This window comes from Mesoplodon bidens (genome assembly GCF_964165515.1).
Source record: "Mesoplodon bidens genome assembly, chromosome: 5".
NCBI lineage: Eukaryota > Metazoa > Chordata > Mammalia > Artiodactyla > Ziphiidae > Mesoplodon > Mesoplodon bidens.
In genome coordinates this window covers 99133940-99149930 of record NC_138161.1, presented here as the reverse complement: position 1 = coordinate 99149930, position 15991 = coordinate 99133940, and the positions used below count along the sequence as shown (strand labels likewise).

The 15991-nt window shown below is 41.7% G+C and overlaps 1 protein-coding gene across 1 annotated transcript in view; it reads left to right on the top strand.

Annotated features, from left to right (window-relative positions):
* MCF2L2 (MCF.2 cell line derived transforming sequence-like 2) overlaps nt 1–15991 on the top strand; it is a gene marked incomplete at its 5' end in the record, with an annotated part of 240613 nt that overhangs the window by 176728 nt on the left and 47894 nt on the right. Inside the window, 2 exons of the mRNA XM_081235351.1 lie at nt 13390–13456; nt 14493–14608. Coding sequence (XP_081091477.1) covers nt 13390–13456; nt 14493–14608 — 183 coding nt within the window. The remainder of the gene's footprint in view (nt 1–13389; nt 13457–14492; nt 14609–15991) is intronic.

The window sequence follows — 15991 nt, the reverse complement described above, 5'->3', positions numbered from 1 at the left end:
GTACGCGGGCCTCTCACCGCTGTGGCCTCTCCCGCTGCGGAGCACGCACAGGCTCAGCGGCCGTGGCTTACGGGCCCAGCTGCTCCGCGGCATGTGGGATCCTCCCGGACCGGGGCACGAACCCATGTCCCCTGCATCGGCAGGCGGACTCTCAACCACTGCGCCACCAGGGAAGCCCGGATGTGGGGCTTTTGGTGGGAGGAGGGGAGAGGGTGTGGATGAGAGATGAGGTGGTCCAGAATGCCTGCCCAGGTGCCCACACATGAACATACACGCACAGGGATGGCGTCTTTGCCCATCTGGGAGGATGATTTCCTACAGCAGGCTGGCTTCCCATCCCACCCCAGAAGGAGAGGAAGAGGATGATAGATTGGATAGTATATAACAAAGTACTCAGTTTGTTTTGTTGGGAGGGAGTGCTTGAACTTAGTTGGAGATAAAATTAACTGATAGTAGTGAAGCTGATTTGACCATTAAGGAAGGAGGACAGTGTCGCCTTGCCCTCAGTGTCCACAGTAGCTGCTTGTGAACAGAGACCACTACAAAACTTATAAACGACTTTCAATCTCACCATCAGGACTTTGCTTCACAGAGCACTAGAGAATTTAGGAAAGTGGTGGAAAAAGAAAGCTGTAGCATCAAGATGGTAAACTTGAAAAATGAGAGGAATTGCAATTTGCATGTTAGATTTAGAAGGGAGAAGATAAGGCGGAGAAAGAGCAGAGGGAGAAGCAGATACAGGAGAGAGGACCAGAGAGTAGAGCATGTATTATTAGTTTGGGGGAAAAGAAGACTGAAACGAGTACAAGAGAACCTGGGAGATGGTGGGAGCAAAAGAGACCCAAAGAGAGAAGTATTAGTGAAGTCATGAAAGGAGAAACAGGTTTGATAACTGCTGCTTAATACCCAACACTGTTGAAGCATATCAACATAGTGCTGTGCTTGACTTGTTAGCTTAAGTTGTGCTTTCTGTAGAAGGTAGGAGGTTTCCTCACAGACCCTGTACAGGTCCTGTCCCATGAATTCAGGCACACCACAGGCTGTGTGTTCTGTAACCAGTGAGCGTCTATGCAAGGCCTGGGCTGCTAGAGAGGTGGGGTGGAACCCTGTCTTAGGTCCTGCTGGCCACGAGATCTGGGCAAGCGACCCAACTTCTCTGTGCCCCATGGTAATTCCCGACTGGAAGGGTGCAGTGAGGGCTGACTATAGAGCAGTAACATGTGTGAAGTGCTGAGCACGGCGCTTCACGGACTGGGTGGACAGCTGTCATCCTCATGCCCACTGTGGGCTACAGAAAGCTCCTCTCGCTTGGTGAGCTGGTCTTCATGGTATATCCCATCATCATCATTGCTATAAAAGGACCTGCTGTGTTTCACATCTTTAGAGATACATTTTCTGTTAATACAGCATCAGCAGTTAAAACAATGCAACAACTCCTTGGCTGTCTCCTCCTCCTCCTTTACTGCCCACCAGCCCCTCCTACCCCCACATGTATCTTTCTGGGTATTCCTTTCTCACCACACTTGCTGCTTGGTGATCTCATCCATTTCCTTTAATCCATGATTTATATTTCTAGTCTAGATTCTGAGCTCCAAACTTGAGTGTCTTCACTTAAGTGTCACATCAGTCTTAAGCTTAGCAGGTATAAAATGGAATATTCCAATACATTTTTGTGAAATGGTGAATGGATGGGTGTTGGATGACCCCCAAGGGCCAGAATCCTCCTTCTTCTCGCCCGTGGACCCAGCCCAGGGTGTTTGTTACATGTCAATAACAGTCAGTGGCATTATGTCACTGTATAAATATCTGTGGATCTGTTATCCCTACTCTTTTGAGAGTCCTCAGACCTCTTGAGGATGGAGATCACATCCTGCTCATGTCCAGTTCCCTTGAAGAAGCCTCCCACAATGCCTTGCACGGAGTGAATCTGTATTAATGGCTGGTTGAACTGAATTTTTGCTGATCGCTTCCCACATTCATCAAAAGTTCAAACTTTCGGTCCAAGAAGCCTCATCTACAGTACAATGGCCCCAGTGTACTTCTCCCTTGATGCCAACAAGGCCCAAATGCTGACATTGGAGGCACACTAGCCCCTTTCCTACAGCTCCTGCTTCTGCTCCTGTGGTTTGGCACCATTCACCAGCCTCCCTCAATGCCAGGATCTTGGCAGTTGGATGAAAGCATACTACGTATACCCAGAGCTGGAAGATGAGGGGGACTGACAGCACGAGGAGGTACTCAGCCACAGGCCATTCTAAGAAACCATTTTGTTCCTTTCTCTTCACTTCTGCCTGGGGGAGGGGCCTCCTCAACTCATCATCTCCTTCCACATCAACCCATAAGGGCATCTCTCATGTGCCCCTATAACCCTCAGTAGGGGTCCCACAGGGACCGGGACAGTCTTGCTGGGACAGGCCCTGCTTGCTGGGGCCCTTCTTGGTGCAGTAGAGCTGTACTGTGGATTGAGTGGGCCTCACTCTGGGGAGGGAGTGGGGGAAGAAGACTGGCGGGTGGGAGTGAGGCTGGCACAGGTTTCCTTTCCATGCTGTAAATGTTCAAACAGCCCCTGGGACTGTGACCAGGTACCAACTCCCTGCCATTAGATCCCTCAGCATTTCTTCTCCCCTCTCCACCTGCAGATCATATATCCACTTTCACACTCCCAGGGCCATACAACATTCTGTGCAGGTTCCAAGGGGCTGCCTCTAAGTCTACCTTTTTCTCCCCAAGCTAGGAGCATATATCCAAATTGAGTGAACGAGTGATACTTGTGTAGGGACAATCTGGAATTCTACCTGATTAACACTTAACTTGTAAAAGACAATTAGCACCAGCCTGCCCACAGTTATCTAAACTGAGAAAAACTATTTGGATCCTGTGAGGGGTGGTACAGAGGAAAAAAAGAAAATTACAGCACATGGAGATGTTCAGAAAACAGTTGTTGACTATGACATGGGGGCTACGTGCCTGGCCCAGATGCAATCATTTGAGTTAGAAATTTTGCACTTAAGTTTGGTTGTGCTAATATTTAAGGGACAACTAAAATCTAATTCTCTATTACCCTTTTCTTAATAGTTAATAATTACTAAGCGCTCATTGCCTGCTTTATGGAGCATACATGCTTCAAATCCTACTCAAATTAATTCTAAAAGGCAGTTATAGTCCTGCCTGAGATTTATATTGAGTATTATTTAAAATATGGACCATTAGTTAAGAATTAAAAATAGCTACAGTGAGATTTTTCTTATAACAGCACTTTTCAAAAGCCAATTCTAAAGTTCTTGATAAATCATGTGCTCTGAAAAAATATACATTTCATGAATCAGTCTTGATTCGTCTAATGGTCTAAGGACATAAAGCACAATATTAATTAATACCTATTTGATCCTGCAGATATAGGGCTAAGGAATCCTAGAAAGAGCAATATCTCTGAGAAATATGTTTCTAGCATAATAAACAAACAAACAAACCCTCTTGGGAGGAAAGGAATTAATAGAATAATAGGATATCTGCTAGTAGATCTAGATACAAATAGGTCTGCAAAAAGGTACACAGGGTAAAGAAAGCAGTGTGTCTTTTCAGCAATTTTTGATCTTTGACTATTTTATACTTTTTTTTTTCATCTTTGGGAATTTCCTTTTTGCAATAGATTTCCCTTTGCATGAGGCAGAAGCTTGTTAACTCTTTCACAATTTCTTTTCCTCACGGGAGGATTATCAGGTTACTGGATACTCCTGTTGGAATTAGTACCAGTACTACCCTTTCCCATGAATTGAGGTAGTAATGGTTTTCCTATCAGCAGTATTCCAGGAGTCTACTTGGTACCAGAATCTCTCCCATGAAGTTTTGTTATGTTTGGATTGCACATGTGCGGATACACCGTGGCTCTGACATTTGAGCCAGGTTCCTTGAATCCTAGGCATAAATGGATGATGGCCTGAGCCACCCCTTTTTCTCCAGCCTGCTTCCCTGTGTCCTTACTGTGCAAGCCCTGTCCCTTACAGAGCCATGCTGCAGAGTCAGAGTATTGGTACTGTTTCAGTGGACTGACATTCACCCTTGGCACATCAGTTCCCCTGTCTCTAGTTTTAGAGCTCGAAGACCTGGATCTGACCTCTTTCTGGCAGCACCAAGTCAGCAGTTTGACCTCAATCAAGTCACTTAATGCTCTGAGTCCCAATTTCCTCTTCTGTGAAATGAGAATAACAATTAGTGCCTGCTCCTTACAGAATTGGTGTCTGTTCCTTAAATCTACCATTCATCCATTCCATAAACATTTATTGAGAATTTCCTACTTGTAAGGCATGGGGACAAGGGATGGATGATAGGACATCTGCCCTGGAGGAGCTCTTTGTCAGGTGTTGAATGGATCAAGGAAGATGATATGCACATTTTAAAAAATAACTTTACTTCACATCATAAGGTTAGCTATTATTTTTAAAATGGAAACTAATGCGTGTTGATGAGGATGTGGAGAAACTGGAACCCTGGTGCCTTGCTGGTGGGAATGTAAAATGGTACACAATATCGTGGGTCCTCAAAAAGTTAAAAATAGAATTACCTTATAATTTAACAATTCTCCTTCTGGGTGTATACCCAAAGGAAATAAAAACAATGACTCAACAAAGATTTGCAAACCAATGTTCACAATAGCCAAAAGGTGGAAACAACCCAAATGGCCATCAGCAAGTGAATGGGTAAATGAAATATGGTCTATACAAACAATGGAAGATATTCAATCTTAAACAGGAATGAAATCTGACACATGTTACATCATGGATGAACTTTGAATACATTATGTTAAGTGAAATAAGCCAGCCGCAAAAGGACAAATTTTGTATGATTCCACTTATACGAGGTACTTAGGCAAAATCATAGAGACAGAAGGTGGAGTGGAAGTTACCAGGGCCTGGCGGGAGGAAGGAATACAGAGTTAGTGTTTAATAGGTACAGAGTTTCAGTTTGGATTGATGGGAAAGTTCTGGTGATGGTTGCACAACATTGTGAATGTATCTTAATGCCACTTAAAAATTGTTTAAATGGTAAATTTTATGTTATGTATATTTTACCACAATTTTTTAAAAATTGGGGGAATTCCCTGAGTCCAGTGGTAAGGACTCCACACTTTCACTGCCCAGGGCCTGGCCAGGTTCAATCCCTGGTTGGGGAACTAAAATCCCACAAGCCACGTGGCATGGCCCAAAAAAAAAAAATTTATAATCCCTAAAATGCTACACAAATGCAGGTTTGTTAATTTGAATTAGGATTAATGGGATTGTGTTTATAATCAATCCCTCTTTTAAAAAGTGCAGTATGCATGAAATTACTTGGTCGTTATTTATTATGTGATATTGAAGAGTGAGCCAGATAAACTTTAGTGATTATTTATGCCCCATCCTTCTCTAAAAAGAATTTAAGGTAGTTTACCCTAAACACATCAGAGTAATGAGATCAAATCCAATTAACATCAGACAAAATATAGAAACTAAGATATAAAAGAGGAGAAGACAGAACAGATGGCTTATCAGCAACTGAGCAAAACTTTCAACTGTTAGCCTTCCAGGAGACAGAGGACTGTTTATATTCATCAGACCTTTAATTAATGCTTAAAATATCACTGATTTCAACAAGGTCATTGTATGGGTCCATAGTGTTTCATGTTGTTACCATTTATAGTTCTGGGAATTTATTAAGCAATTATGGAACACCTAACCAAAACAGAAGAAGGATGTGAAACTAAGAACATGTTTTCCTAAGTCTGAACCCTCAGGACCTATTCAGTGTTGAATGAAACGGGTTCCTGGACAGTTCTCTTCCCTGTTGGCCAACTCGGTCTCCTGAACCTTCCCCTCGGCTCCTGCATGGAGTGTCACCATAGCCTGGCATGACAACCGTCTCCTCCATCCGGCTCCCCCTGCCTCCCATGCTTCCCACCCAGACCCTGCCCCAGCACCTGGTTCCCACAAGGCCCCGGGTGTAGCCATGACTCCTAGCCCTGCTCCTGTTTCCCTCCTCCTGGAACACCCTCCTGTCTTGCTGCAAGTCGGCACCTCTTACACAGGACCGTCCAGATCTCACCTCCTCCAAGACCTCTCCAGCCCACGCTGATTCCTTCTCCTTGCCGTCCTATTGTACATGCAGTCACACATTAACTGTTTAGTTAATTGAGGCTGTAAATGGACAAAAAATCTTACGACCTTTGCTTCTTATGAGAAATGAGAAGCAAAGTGTGATTAGACCAAAGACCACATCATACATTTTATTAAAAATGATGTATTTACAACGGAATATTACTTAGCCATAAAAAGAAACGAAATTGAGTTATTTGTAGTGAGGTGGATGGACCTAGAGACTGTCATACAGAGTAAAGTAAGAGAAAAACAAATACCGTATGCTAACACATATATCTGGAATCTTAAAAAAAAAAAAAAGGGTTCTGAAGAACCTAGGGGCAGGAGACGAATAAAGACGCAGATATAGAGAGTGGACTTGAGGACATAGGGAGGGGGAAGGGTAAGCTGGGATGAAGTGAGAGAGTGGCATGGACATATATACACTACCAAATGTAAAACAGATAGCTAGTGGGAAGCAGCCGCACAGCACAGGGAGATCAGCTCGGTGCTTTGTGACCACCTAGAGGGGTGGGATAGGGAGGGTGGGAGACGCAAGAGGGAGGGGATATGGGGATGTGTGTATATGTATAGCTGGTTCGCTTTGTCATACAGCAGAGGCTAACACACCATTGTGAAGCAATTATACTCCAATAAAGATGTTAAAAATAAATAAATTTTAAAAAAAATGATGTATTTATAGAACGACCTATGAGAACCAGTAGGGATACTCAATATGATCTAATTCAGCCTTTTGACACATGAATAAATGGAGACCCTGAGAAAGAAAATGTCTTGCTCAAAGTTACCCTACATATTAGAAGCAGAAATAGACTTGGAAACCTATTTTCGTGAAACCCAGTATTTTTATATCACCATGCGAGTTTCATTTTAATTTGTGTTTTATTTCATAATCAGCAAACAGGACTTTAGATGCACCCCAAACATAGGCCAAGAGGAGCAACATAATGTAGTGGGAAGAACACGGACTTTGCCAAGGCCAGAGACCTTGGACAAGTCAGTGCATGGCTCTGGGGCTTTCTTTTTCCATCTGTAATATAAGGATTAACTGATGGTCTTTAAGTTTATATCTGCTTCTAGCATTTTATGAATGTACTAGACTGTTGGCCCAGCCCCACCAAAGAATTTACAAGTACTGGGAGAGCATACATCTCTCACCTTTGCTCCCTCCTCCACACTGTCGTCCTCGGTCTGGGACAATTCCCTGTCCTTGTCCCCTTGCTTGCTTTTTTCAAAACTCTGATTAAACTTCACTCAACTCAAAATCGGCAGTGTCCCCTCCCTTCTGTGCGCCTGACTCCTCTGGCTACCTGGTACCTATCACTCTGCACAGGAGTCACTGATTTTCTTGTCTCTGCCATTAGACTATGAACTCCCTAAGGCCTGGCATTTTGGTACATTTCTCTATCCCAAGTGCCTATCATGGTGCCTGGCTCATAATAGGGAGCTAGTACATGCTTGGTAAATGGATCTAATGGTTTTTGTCTGGGAAGCAAGGATAAGACTGTGGTACTAATTTCACCTGAAGCTGTTGGAAAGAGTTTTCATGGAAAAGGGAGAAATGGAACTTTCAGGAATGATTAGAATTTGAAAAGAAGTATAAAATAATGATACCATTGGCCTAACTAAAGGGGGGTAGGTGGCTTAAAGGAGTGGATCAGCTCAGTGTTACTTAGCCAAATAAGGGGACATCCACATTAGAATCATGTGGGCTGCTTGTGAAAATTACATATTCTACCTCTATATTTCATCCATTGCTCCCCATTCTGAATCTGTGGGTCTGTACTTACCTTTTGAGCAAGCCCCCTAGGAAGATTCTTTTCACATGAATAGAGAGTCTTGAAATCCTGGGAGGAATATTGACAGTTGTGGGCAATTGAAAGCTATTTTAAGTTTTTGAAGAGGGAGAATGATGGCATAATGGACTTGAAGCTTTAGGAAGGGCATCGACTGGAAGTCTGTAAAATAGATTGATGGGAGTGAGATCTCAGAGGCAAGAGTGAGCTGCTAGGAGTACCCCAATGTATTCAAGATGAGAAGGCTTGGGAATCTGCTCTGTATTGGTGGCGTCAGCAATGGAGAATAAGCAGTGACTCCAAGAGGTGTGTTCAGAGATGAAAAGATGAGGCTTGGTGACAGATTGAATGTAAGTGATAATGGCAGGGAGGAGTTTGCAATGACAGCTGTGTTTTAGGGACCCTAGAATATGACCCTTCCACCGATATGCATGCTATTTCTGTCTGATGAGTTCTGTTTCAGCCTGAGGTGATGAGGTGTCTGGGAGGCATCCAGGTGAAGACATATGTAGACCATTGGCAACATGGGCTTGAGCATGACCAAAAGTCTGGCAGGAAAATGATGATGTGGAAGAGTCAACAGCATGAGGGAAGAGGAGGGAAGGAAGTCTGGAAACCTGAGTTCAGACCTTGGGGGAGCAGCAACATTAGACACAAGGAGGAAGATGAGGCAAGGAAGGAATAGAGAAGAAACAGAGAGGTGGGTGGTGAATGAAGATTGAATAATAAAGAGAAACCAAAGGAAGAGAAAGGTTTAAGAAGATAAGTATCCATTACGTCAGATGCTCTAGGGTTTGAAACGGATAAGAATAGACCTTTCCATTTGGCAAAGAGGGTATTAGATGAAAACTAGCTTTTTTTTTTTTTTTTTTTTTTTTTTTTTTGCCATACGCGGGCCTCTCACTGTTGTGGCCTCCTCCGTTGCAGAGCACAGGCTCTGGACGCACAGGCTCAGCGGCCATGGCTCACGGGCCCAGCCGCTCCGCAGCACGTGGGATCTTCCCGGACTGGGGCACGAACCCGTGTCCCCTGCACCGGCAGGTGGACTCTCAACCACTGTGCCACCAGGGAAGCCTGAAAACTAGCTTTTTAAAAGTGAAAATCTATAATACTTTCTGACACGAGTGATAATGATAGAATACAAGGAGTAAATGAAATCTCTTGATGGCAATTGTATTGACAGGTAATGAGCAAAAATATATTTCTAACAGACTGGTTTCCAAAAGGATACTCTTCTATTGGAGAGCTGGGAAATTGGGGAGGGGGCGAGGGGCAAGGGTTAAAAGGGGGAACAGATTAAGGTGTGTGGGCAAAGAAGAAACTTATGAGGAGATCCTAAATTGTACATACTACATTAATGATCTTGCTTACCAAATAGGGCTGTATTCATTTTTTTAAAAGGCTTCCCTTTCTTGCCTCTTGCTTACGGTATCATCTTAAACAAACACGAGATGTCATATAGGATGGAACCAGATCTCCAAAGCTCTTTTTTTATGCTACCTTGAAATATGGCTTCAGAGAAGAAACAGTCCCTTAAAACACATTATGCCTCCATTTCCTCCTTAATGACCTGGGGTTGTCGGTGAGGGGTGAACCATTTTTACATGTAAAACAAAGCCAGAGTATACATTTAGTGTAGACTGCATTCATGCGGGCTGATCTGGCGTTGTGAACCCCATCCTAATTACAGTGTTCCACCTCTGGTTAGATATCCACCAGGGCATAAATTGCTTTAGGTGTTTAAGGTTTTAAAATTATTTGAGTACTCCCAATGTTTTCTGTTTTTTATCTACATTATATATACTTGATGACTTTAGATATTAAATCCTTGACCTTTTCTGTGAACAAAGTTATGTGCTTTGGAATAATAAAGCAGGCAATCTTCAGCTAGAATCATCGATTTTCTCCCATTTTATAAAGTTATTTGAAAGGAAAACAAAGGAGAAGAAAGATAAAAGAATGGTTAACAGTGGTATGAGAACTTTTTTTTTTTAATCTGAACAGAAATGAAGGCTACCAGTGTTCAGGAGACTTTCTATTGTTGGAGTTTTATCCATTGCACTCAAATAAGTAAAATGAAGCAGTTGGAACTGGGATATGACCTGACAAGGGACTTTTTTTCTTCCGAGTTGTGGATTTTTTCTTGTGTCAGATTCGTAAAGACTCCTAGGGGTCTCTAAGTTTTTATATAACTGTTGGATGATAAAATTGACTTTTGCCCACCACCTAGTTACTTCTGCCTTGTGACTTCATTTAATTGTCAACACATTCTTAAACAGCCTTGCCAAGTTGCTTAAGCCCAGTGCTTCACAGAGATATAAGAGGCTGGCTGTACTCTGGCTTTCTATGAATGCTTAACTGTTGCTGTGGTCCTACTTTATGTCATGGCTCATAGAAACAGACTGGTATTGAGGCCTATATTTCCTTCCGACATAGTAACTATCATCATTTCAGGATGATTTACAAAAAGCAAAGGAACCTCTTACTCAGAGACACCGTTAGCTAAATATGATCTTAGAGTAACTTTTTTGGTAGAATTATACTTCTTGCAATTGTATCCTTGGTCAATGGCTATCCTTTATCAGTCTTGCCTTATAACGAGCATTTATAAATGGATAGGGAAATTGTCATTTTTAAGAAAGAATAATTGTTGAGCTATAAAATAAGTAGATTGTAGGATTTATTTATATCTCTCAAATGGGGTTTATATGTCATTACCTCCAGTAACATTCATTTTAAAACGTCATGTAGGGGCTTCCCTGGTGGCGCAGTGGTTGAGAGTCCACCTGCCGATGCAGGGGACAGGGGTTCGTGCCCCGGTCCGGGAGGATCCCACATGCCACGGAGCAGCTGGGCCCGTGAGCCATGGCCGCTGAGCCTGCGCGTCCGGAGCCTGTGCTCCGCAACGGGAGAGGCCATAACAGTGAGAGGCCCGCGTACCGCACACACACACACACACACACACACACACACACACACACTAAATAAATAAATAAATAAATAAATAAAACGTCATGTAAACTATTTTTTTAATTAGAAAAGCAGTAGATATTTAAATTTTTTATTTAAATCAAAGATTGAAAACGGGTGCAGAATAAAATGTAAAAATTCTCCTCTATTTCTAGTCTTCGGTATCATTTTCTAAAAGCAATCACTGTTAACAATTTTTTTTTCATTTATTTTTTACTGAAGTATAGTTGAATTACAATGTTGTGTTAATTACTGCTGTACAGCAAAGTGTCTCAGTTACACATACATATACATTCTTTTTCATAGTCTCTTCCATCATGGTTTATCACAGGATATTGAGTATATTTCCCCAACGTCCTAGTGCTATACAGTAGAACCTTGCTATTTATCCATTCTACATATACCAGTTTGCATCTGCTAATCCCAAACTTCCACCCCTACCCTCTCCCACCCACCTTGTTAACAATGTTTTAAGTTTCTTTGCATGAATTTTCTAAGCATATACAATTTTACATATACGTATGCATATACACTCATTTTACACATAGTATAAATTTTACACAAATAGTCATACTCTGCAAACTGTTGTACATCTTGGTTTTTTTTTTAAATTCACTTAAAATACTTGGACTGTGTCATGTCAGCATGGTTCAGTCAGCTTCATTCTTTTTAAAAACTGCATAGCATTTCATTATATGTATGTACCATAATTTAAGTAATTTCCAGTTTATATCTGGTTGTTGTCATTCTATTGTTCTAATTATAAACAATGAACATACTTAGAAGTGAAATTACTGAGTCAAGGAGCATGTGTTTTAAATTTTGATGAGATATTTCCAAGTTATCTTGCACAAATCTGTACTTTCACCAATGTTATCTGAGTGTGTTTCCATATCTTCATCTGCCGGTCTTCCTTTGAGATTTGCAATGTCTGCCATATGATAGAAGTTGAAAATTGTACTTCTTTTCAATATGTTTTTGTTGGATTCATATATATTGAGCATTTTTTTCATAAGACTAATAGCCATTTATGTATTTGTGTGAATTTCCTACATTGTGTTCTTTATTTGTCCCTTGTCATACCCATTCTTATGAGAGGAAAAGAAACTCTTTTCTAGGGTAGGCTACTGTTTAATAGATAATCCACCAACAGCTCACAGGAAACCATAAATGTATATATTCTACATGTGAACAGTTGTACAAACACTGATTCACTTGGAGGCCTGAAAGAAAGCCCTAAAAAAAAGTATGGCCACACAGCCTGAGGAGAGAAAGAAAGCAGTCTGTCTGGAGATAGATGTGGGGACTGGCCTCACTCTTTCTATTAGTTTTCTATTGCTGCATCAAAAAATGACCACAAACTTAGCAGCTCAGCCCACAATTGCCCTGGGACAGGAGTCCAGGCATGACAAGACTGGCTTTTTGCTCAAGTCCCACTGATTAAAATCAAGGTGTTGACCAGTTGCGCTTCTTAGAAGGTATCCTCTTCACAGTTCATATGGTTGTGGCTGAATTCAGTACCTTGCAACCGCAAGACTAGTGCTTCTGTTTCCTTGCTGACTGTCTTCTGGGGGCCAGTAGGCCCCTAGAGGCTGCCTGCCTTCCTTGCCACATGCCCTCCCCCCATCTCCAAACCCAGCAAAGGAGAATCTCCCTTGTGCTCAAGACTTCGCATGCTTCCAATCTCTCTGACTTTTAGACCCAGACCTAAAGGGTCCACGAGATTAGGATGTGCCCAACCTGGTAATCTACCTATCTTAAGGTCAACTGATTTGGAACAAAACTGAATGACAAAATACCTTCCCAGCAGCACTTAAGTTAGTGTTTGATTGACTAACTGGGAGGATGTGTGTGTGTGTACCAGGGACCAGAAATCTTGGGGGCTATGTTAGAATTCTGCATACCACACCTCCCACCTGCCTTTCTCCGGGGAAGCAGACAGAGCTCATGTCTTCTGGCTGAGGAACTCAATCACACGGAGACATGGAATGCCAGAGGAAGGGGGCAGGACAGCCATCCATCTAGCCCCATGCACAACAAAATGCATCCTTGTAGGTCCAAGATCTTGATGTGAGCAATGAAACAGCAGAAGGCTGGAGAGAACATCTAGGAAACCACATGTGTGATGTAGGGATCTGGCAGACCTTCCTGACCAAGGATCCCAACCTGGTATTTCTGACTCCAGTGTCTGCCTTATTGACCCCCTTGCTATGGCTCACAAACAGGTCAGGCTCTGACTGCATAAATGGATTTTGAGCCCTTTAACTTTGCCATTTCTTCTCATGCCAGTGTGATCAGAGTGTGCTTTTGTGAGATATTGGCCTTGGGTGTTCAACAGATGGAATGAACTGACCACAACCTAAGTAGATGAGCCACTAAGGGGAACTGTATTGATGACCATTATTCTAAAAGAATTCTAAAACACTGCTTCCCACCCCCACCCCCCCTCTGTCTCTCTCTTTCTTTCATCTTCCCACCTGCTGCTGATTTAGGCGCATTATACGTGACTTGCTTGAGACAGAAGAGACTTATATAAAAGAGATTAAGAACATAATTGATGTAAGTAGATTTGGGGTGGGGGGAAGTTAAGCATGTATTCAAACTAGAAAAGTTTTGTTGCAGAAAGAAACTCAAAATAGTTGCCATATGTCTCTAGAATCCCCACCAAAATTTCAGGTCTTGTAATATCACAAGTGGTTTTTTCAGTATGAATATGGACGTTCTTATGACTATTGATTCATGTAACAAAATAACTTTCAATGGATTGTACCAATTCACATGATTCTAGCAGTGCCCACCTAGGTTCACCATAAGCTTGCCAACAATGGGTATGATAATTAAAACTTTTTTGATAAATAAATGAGAGAATTGTTTCTTATTGTTTTAAGTAGCATTTTTTGTTTGAGTGAAACTTTATATTTTCTCTATTTTCCTAAGGTAATAATCTTGAGAAATAAACTATATATACAAAGTTTTAATAGAAATTTTTTTACAATAAAACATCAGAAGAAAACCAAATGTCCAGGGAATGGAATGGTTGATAAAGTCTTATATACATGCTAAATGATGTATTATTCAACTGTTACAAAATAATTATTTTTAATAATATACAGCAACATTGAAATGAATGCTTGTAAGATTAAATTTAAAACAATATATGTAGAAATTTATGAGTCTAAAATGCATATGGAAAAACAGACCACAAATTATATATGTACGGTGATTATAACCATATAAAAAACAGCTTTTTAAAAAAAGTCATGAAGGAAATATAATAAGACAATAGTAATTGCATCAGGTCATAAAATAATGGGTACATTTTTTCCTTTCACATTTGACTTATGTGACGAATTTAAAAAATAGATTTGTTCTTCCTATAAAAATGCCATCTTATTATCATTGCCATTAAGCCATCTTCTTCTGAAGATAAACACATGAGGAAAATAATATCAAAAGAATATATTTGATGGAATGGCTTTCAGGACATGTGTGCCTTACTCCCCAATTATTAAAGTTTTGGTCCCTGGAGTGGCTAAGTCAGATCATCTCTTATATGTTCCTGTTTGTAAGACCTACCCTGTTTCCACCTCTGCAGGGATATATCATTCCAATGGATTGTATTTGGCTGAAGCATCTAATTCCAGATGTTCTTCGGAATAACAAGGAATTTCTCTTTGGGAATATTAGAGAACTTTATGAATTTCACAACAGGTATATATTCATTCAGATTATCAGGGAAAATGGAAAATAAGGGAAGGATGGAAATCAGACTGATGGAATTTGGAGATGAAAGTGCTTAGACATTTTTAGGCTTAATCAAGTAGTCCAGAGTCAGTGGATTGGATTGGGGTGGGATGGGATAAGAAAGAGGCGAGAAGTGTCACAAGGTCCCTGAGGAAGAAGGGAAAAGACATTAATGGAGCATGTACTGGTGTCAGGCATCGATGTTGTATTCATTTGTGGGTTCCTTTCCTTATTTATCTACTCACGCATCAGCATTTACTGAGCACCTGTTCTGTGTCAGGCACTGTGTTCAGCATTGGGAATACAAAGTCGACCAAGACACAAGTCCACATACCTATTATTGTAGCGGAGTGCTGGGAACCAGGGTGTTAGAAAATGCTAACGGGTCAGGGAATTGTCCTTTCAGCCCAGGGCTGCTTGGGTGTTGGGTTCTAGAGAGAAGGAAGGGACTTTGGAAATCATGTTCCAACCCTTTCATTTTACAGATGACAGAACCACAAGTTGTTTACTAACTTTACTCACTCTAATGTCCCCAGGATCATACATCTAATTGATAGGAGGGAAGAGACTGCTTGGTGAATTGAACTGCAGTTGTTTCTTTTTTTTTTTTTTTTTTTTTTTCGGTATGTGGGCCTCTCACTGTCGTGGCCTCTCCCGTTGCGGAGCACAGGCTCTGGACGCGCAGGCTCAACGGCCATGGCTCACGGGCCCAGCCGCTCCGCGGCATGTGGGATCTTCCCAGACCAGGGCACGAACCCGTGTCCCCTGCATCGGCAGGCGGACTCTCAACCACTGCGCCACCAGGGAAGCCCTGCAGTTGTTTCTTAACCACATCTGTTGTCCATTGGTCAGACACAAGGCTGAAATGGAAATCCCATTTCTGCTTTCTCTGGAGAAGTTATGCAGCCTCTTTAAACCTCAGGTTTCACACTTATGAAACCTTGTCTTACAAGGTTTGGTGGAGGATTAAATGAGATATTGTTTGCAAAGCACTTAGCTTATGCCTGATTTATAGTCAGCTCTCCATGATAGTTGTAGTAGCAGCAGCAACAGCAGTTCCTGTTAACATTACTATCATGTAGCAGGGATCTTCAGTGTATCCAGTCTGTCTGTGGCTGGTGTTTAGGATTACCAGAACTGGTATGAGTGGTTTCAGGGAATCCTAGTAATGTCACAAAATACATTTTTTTCTTCCAAATCAGCATGTTGAAGATGAGTCAAAAGCAGTCAAGCCTGGAAAACAGCATTTTTCTAAGCACCTCTTAAAACCTTATGTGATTTTCCTTCAGAAAATTTTGTTAAACCCATACATGTAAAAATCAAAGCATTATTATCGTTTTCTTTCCCTAG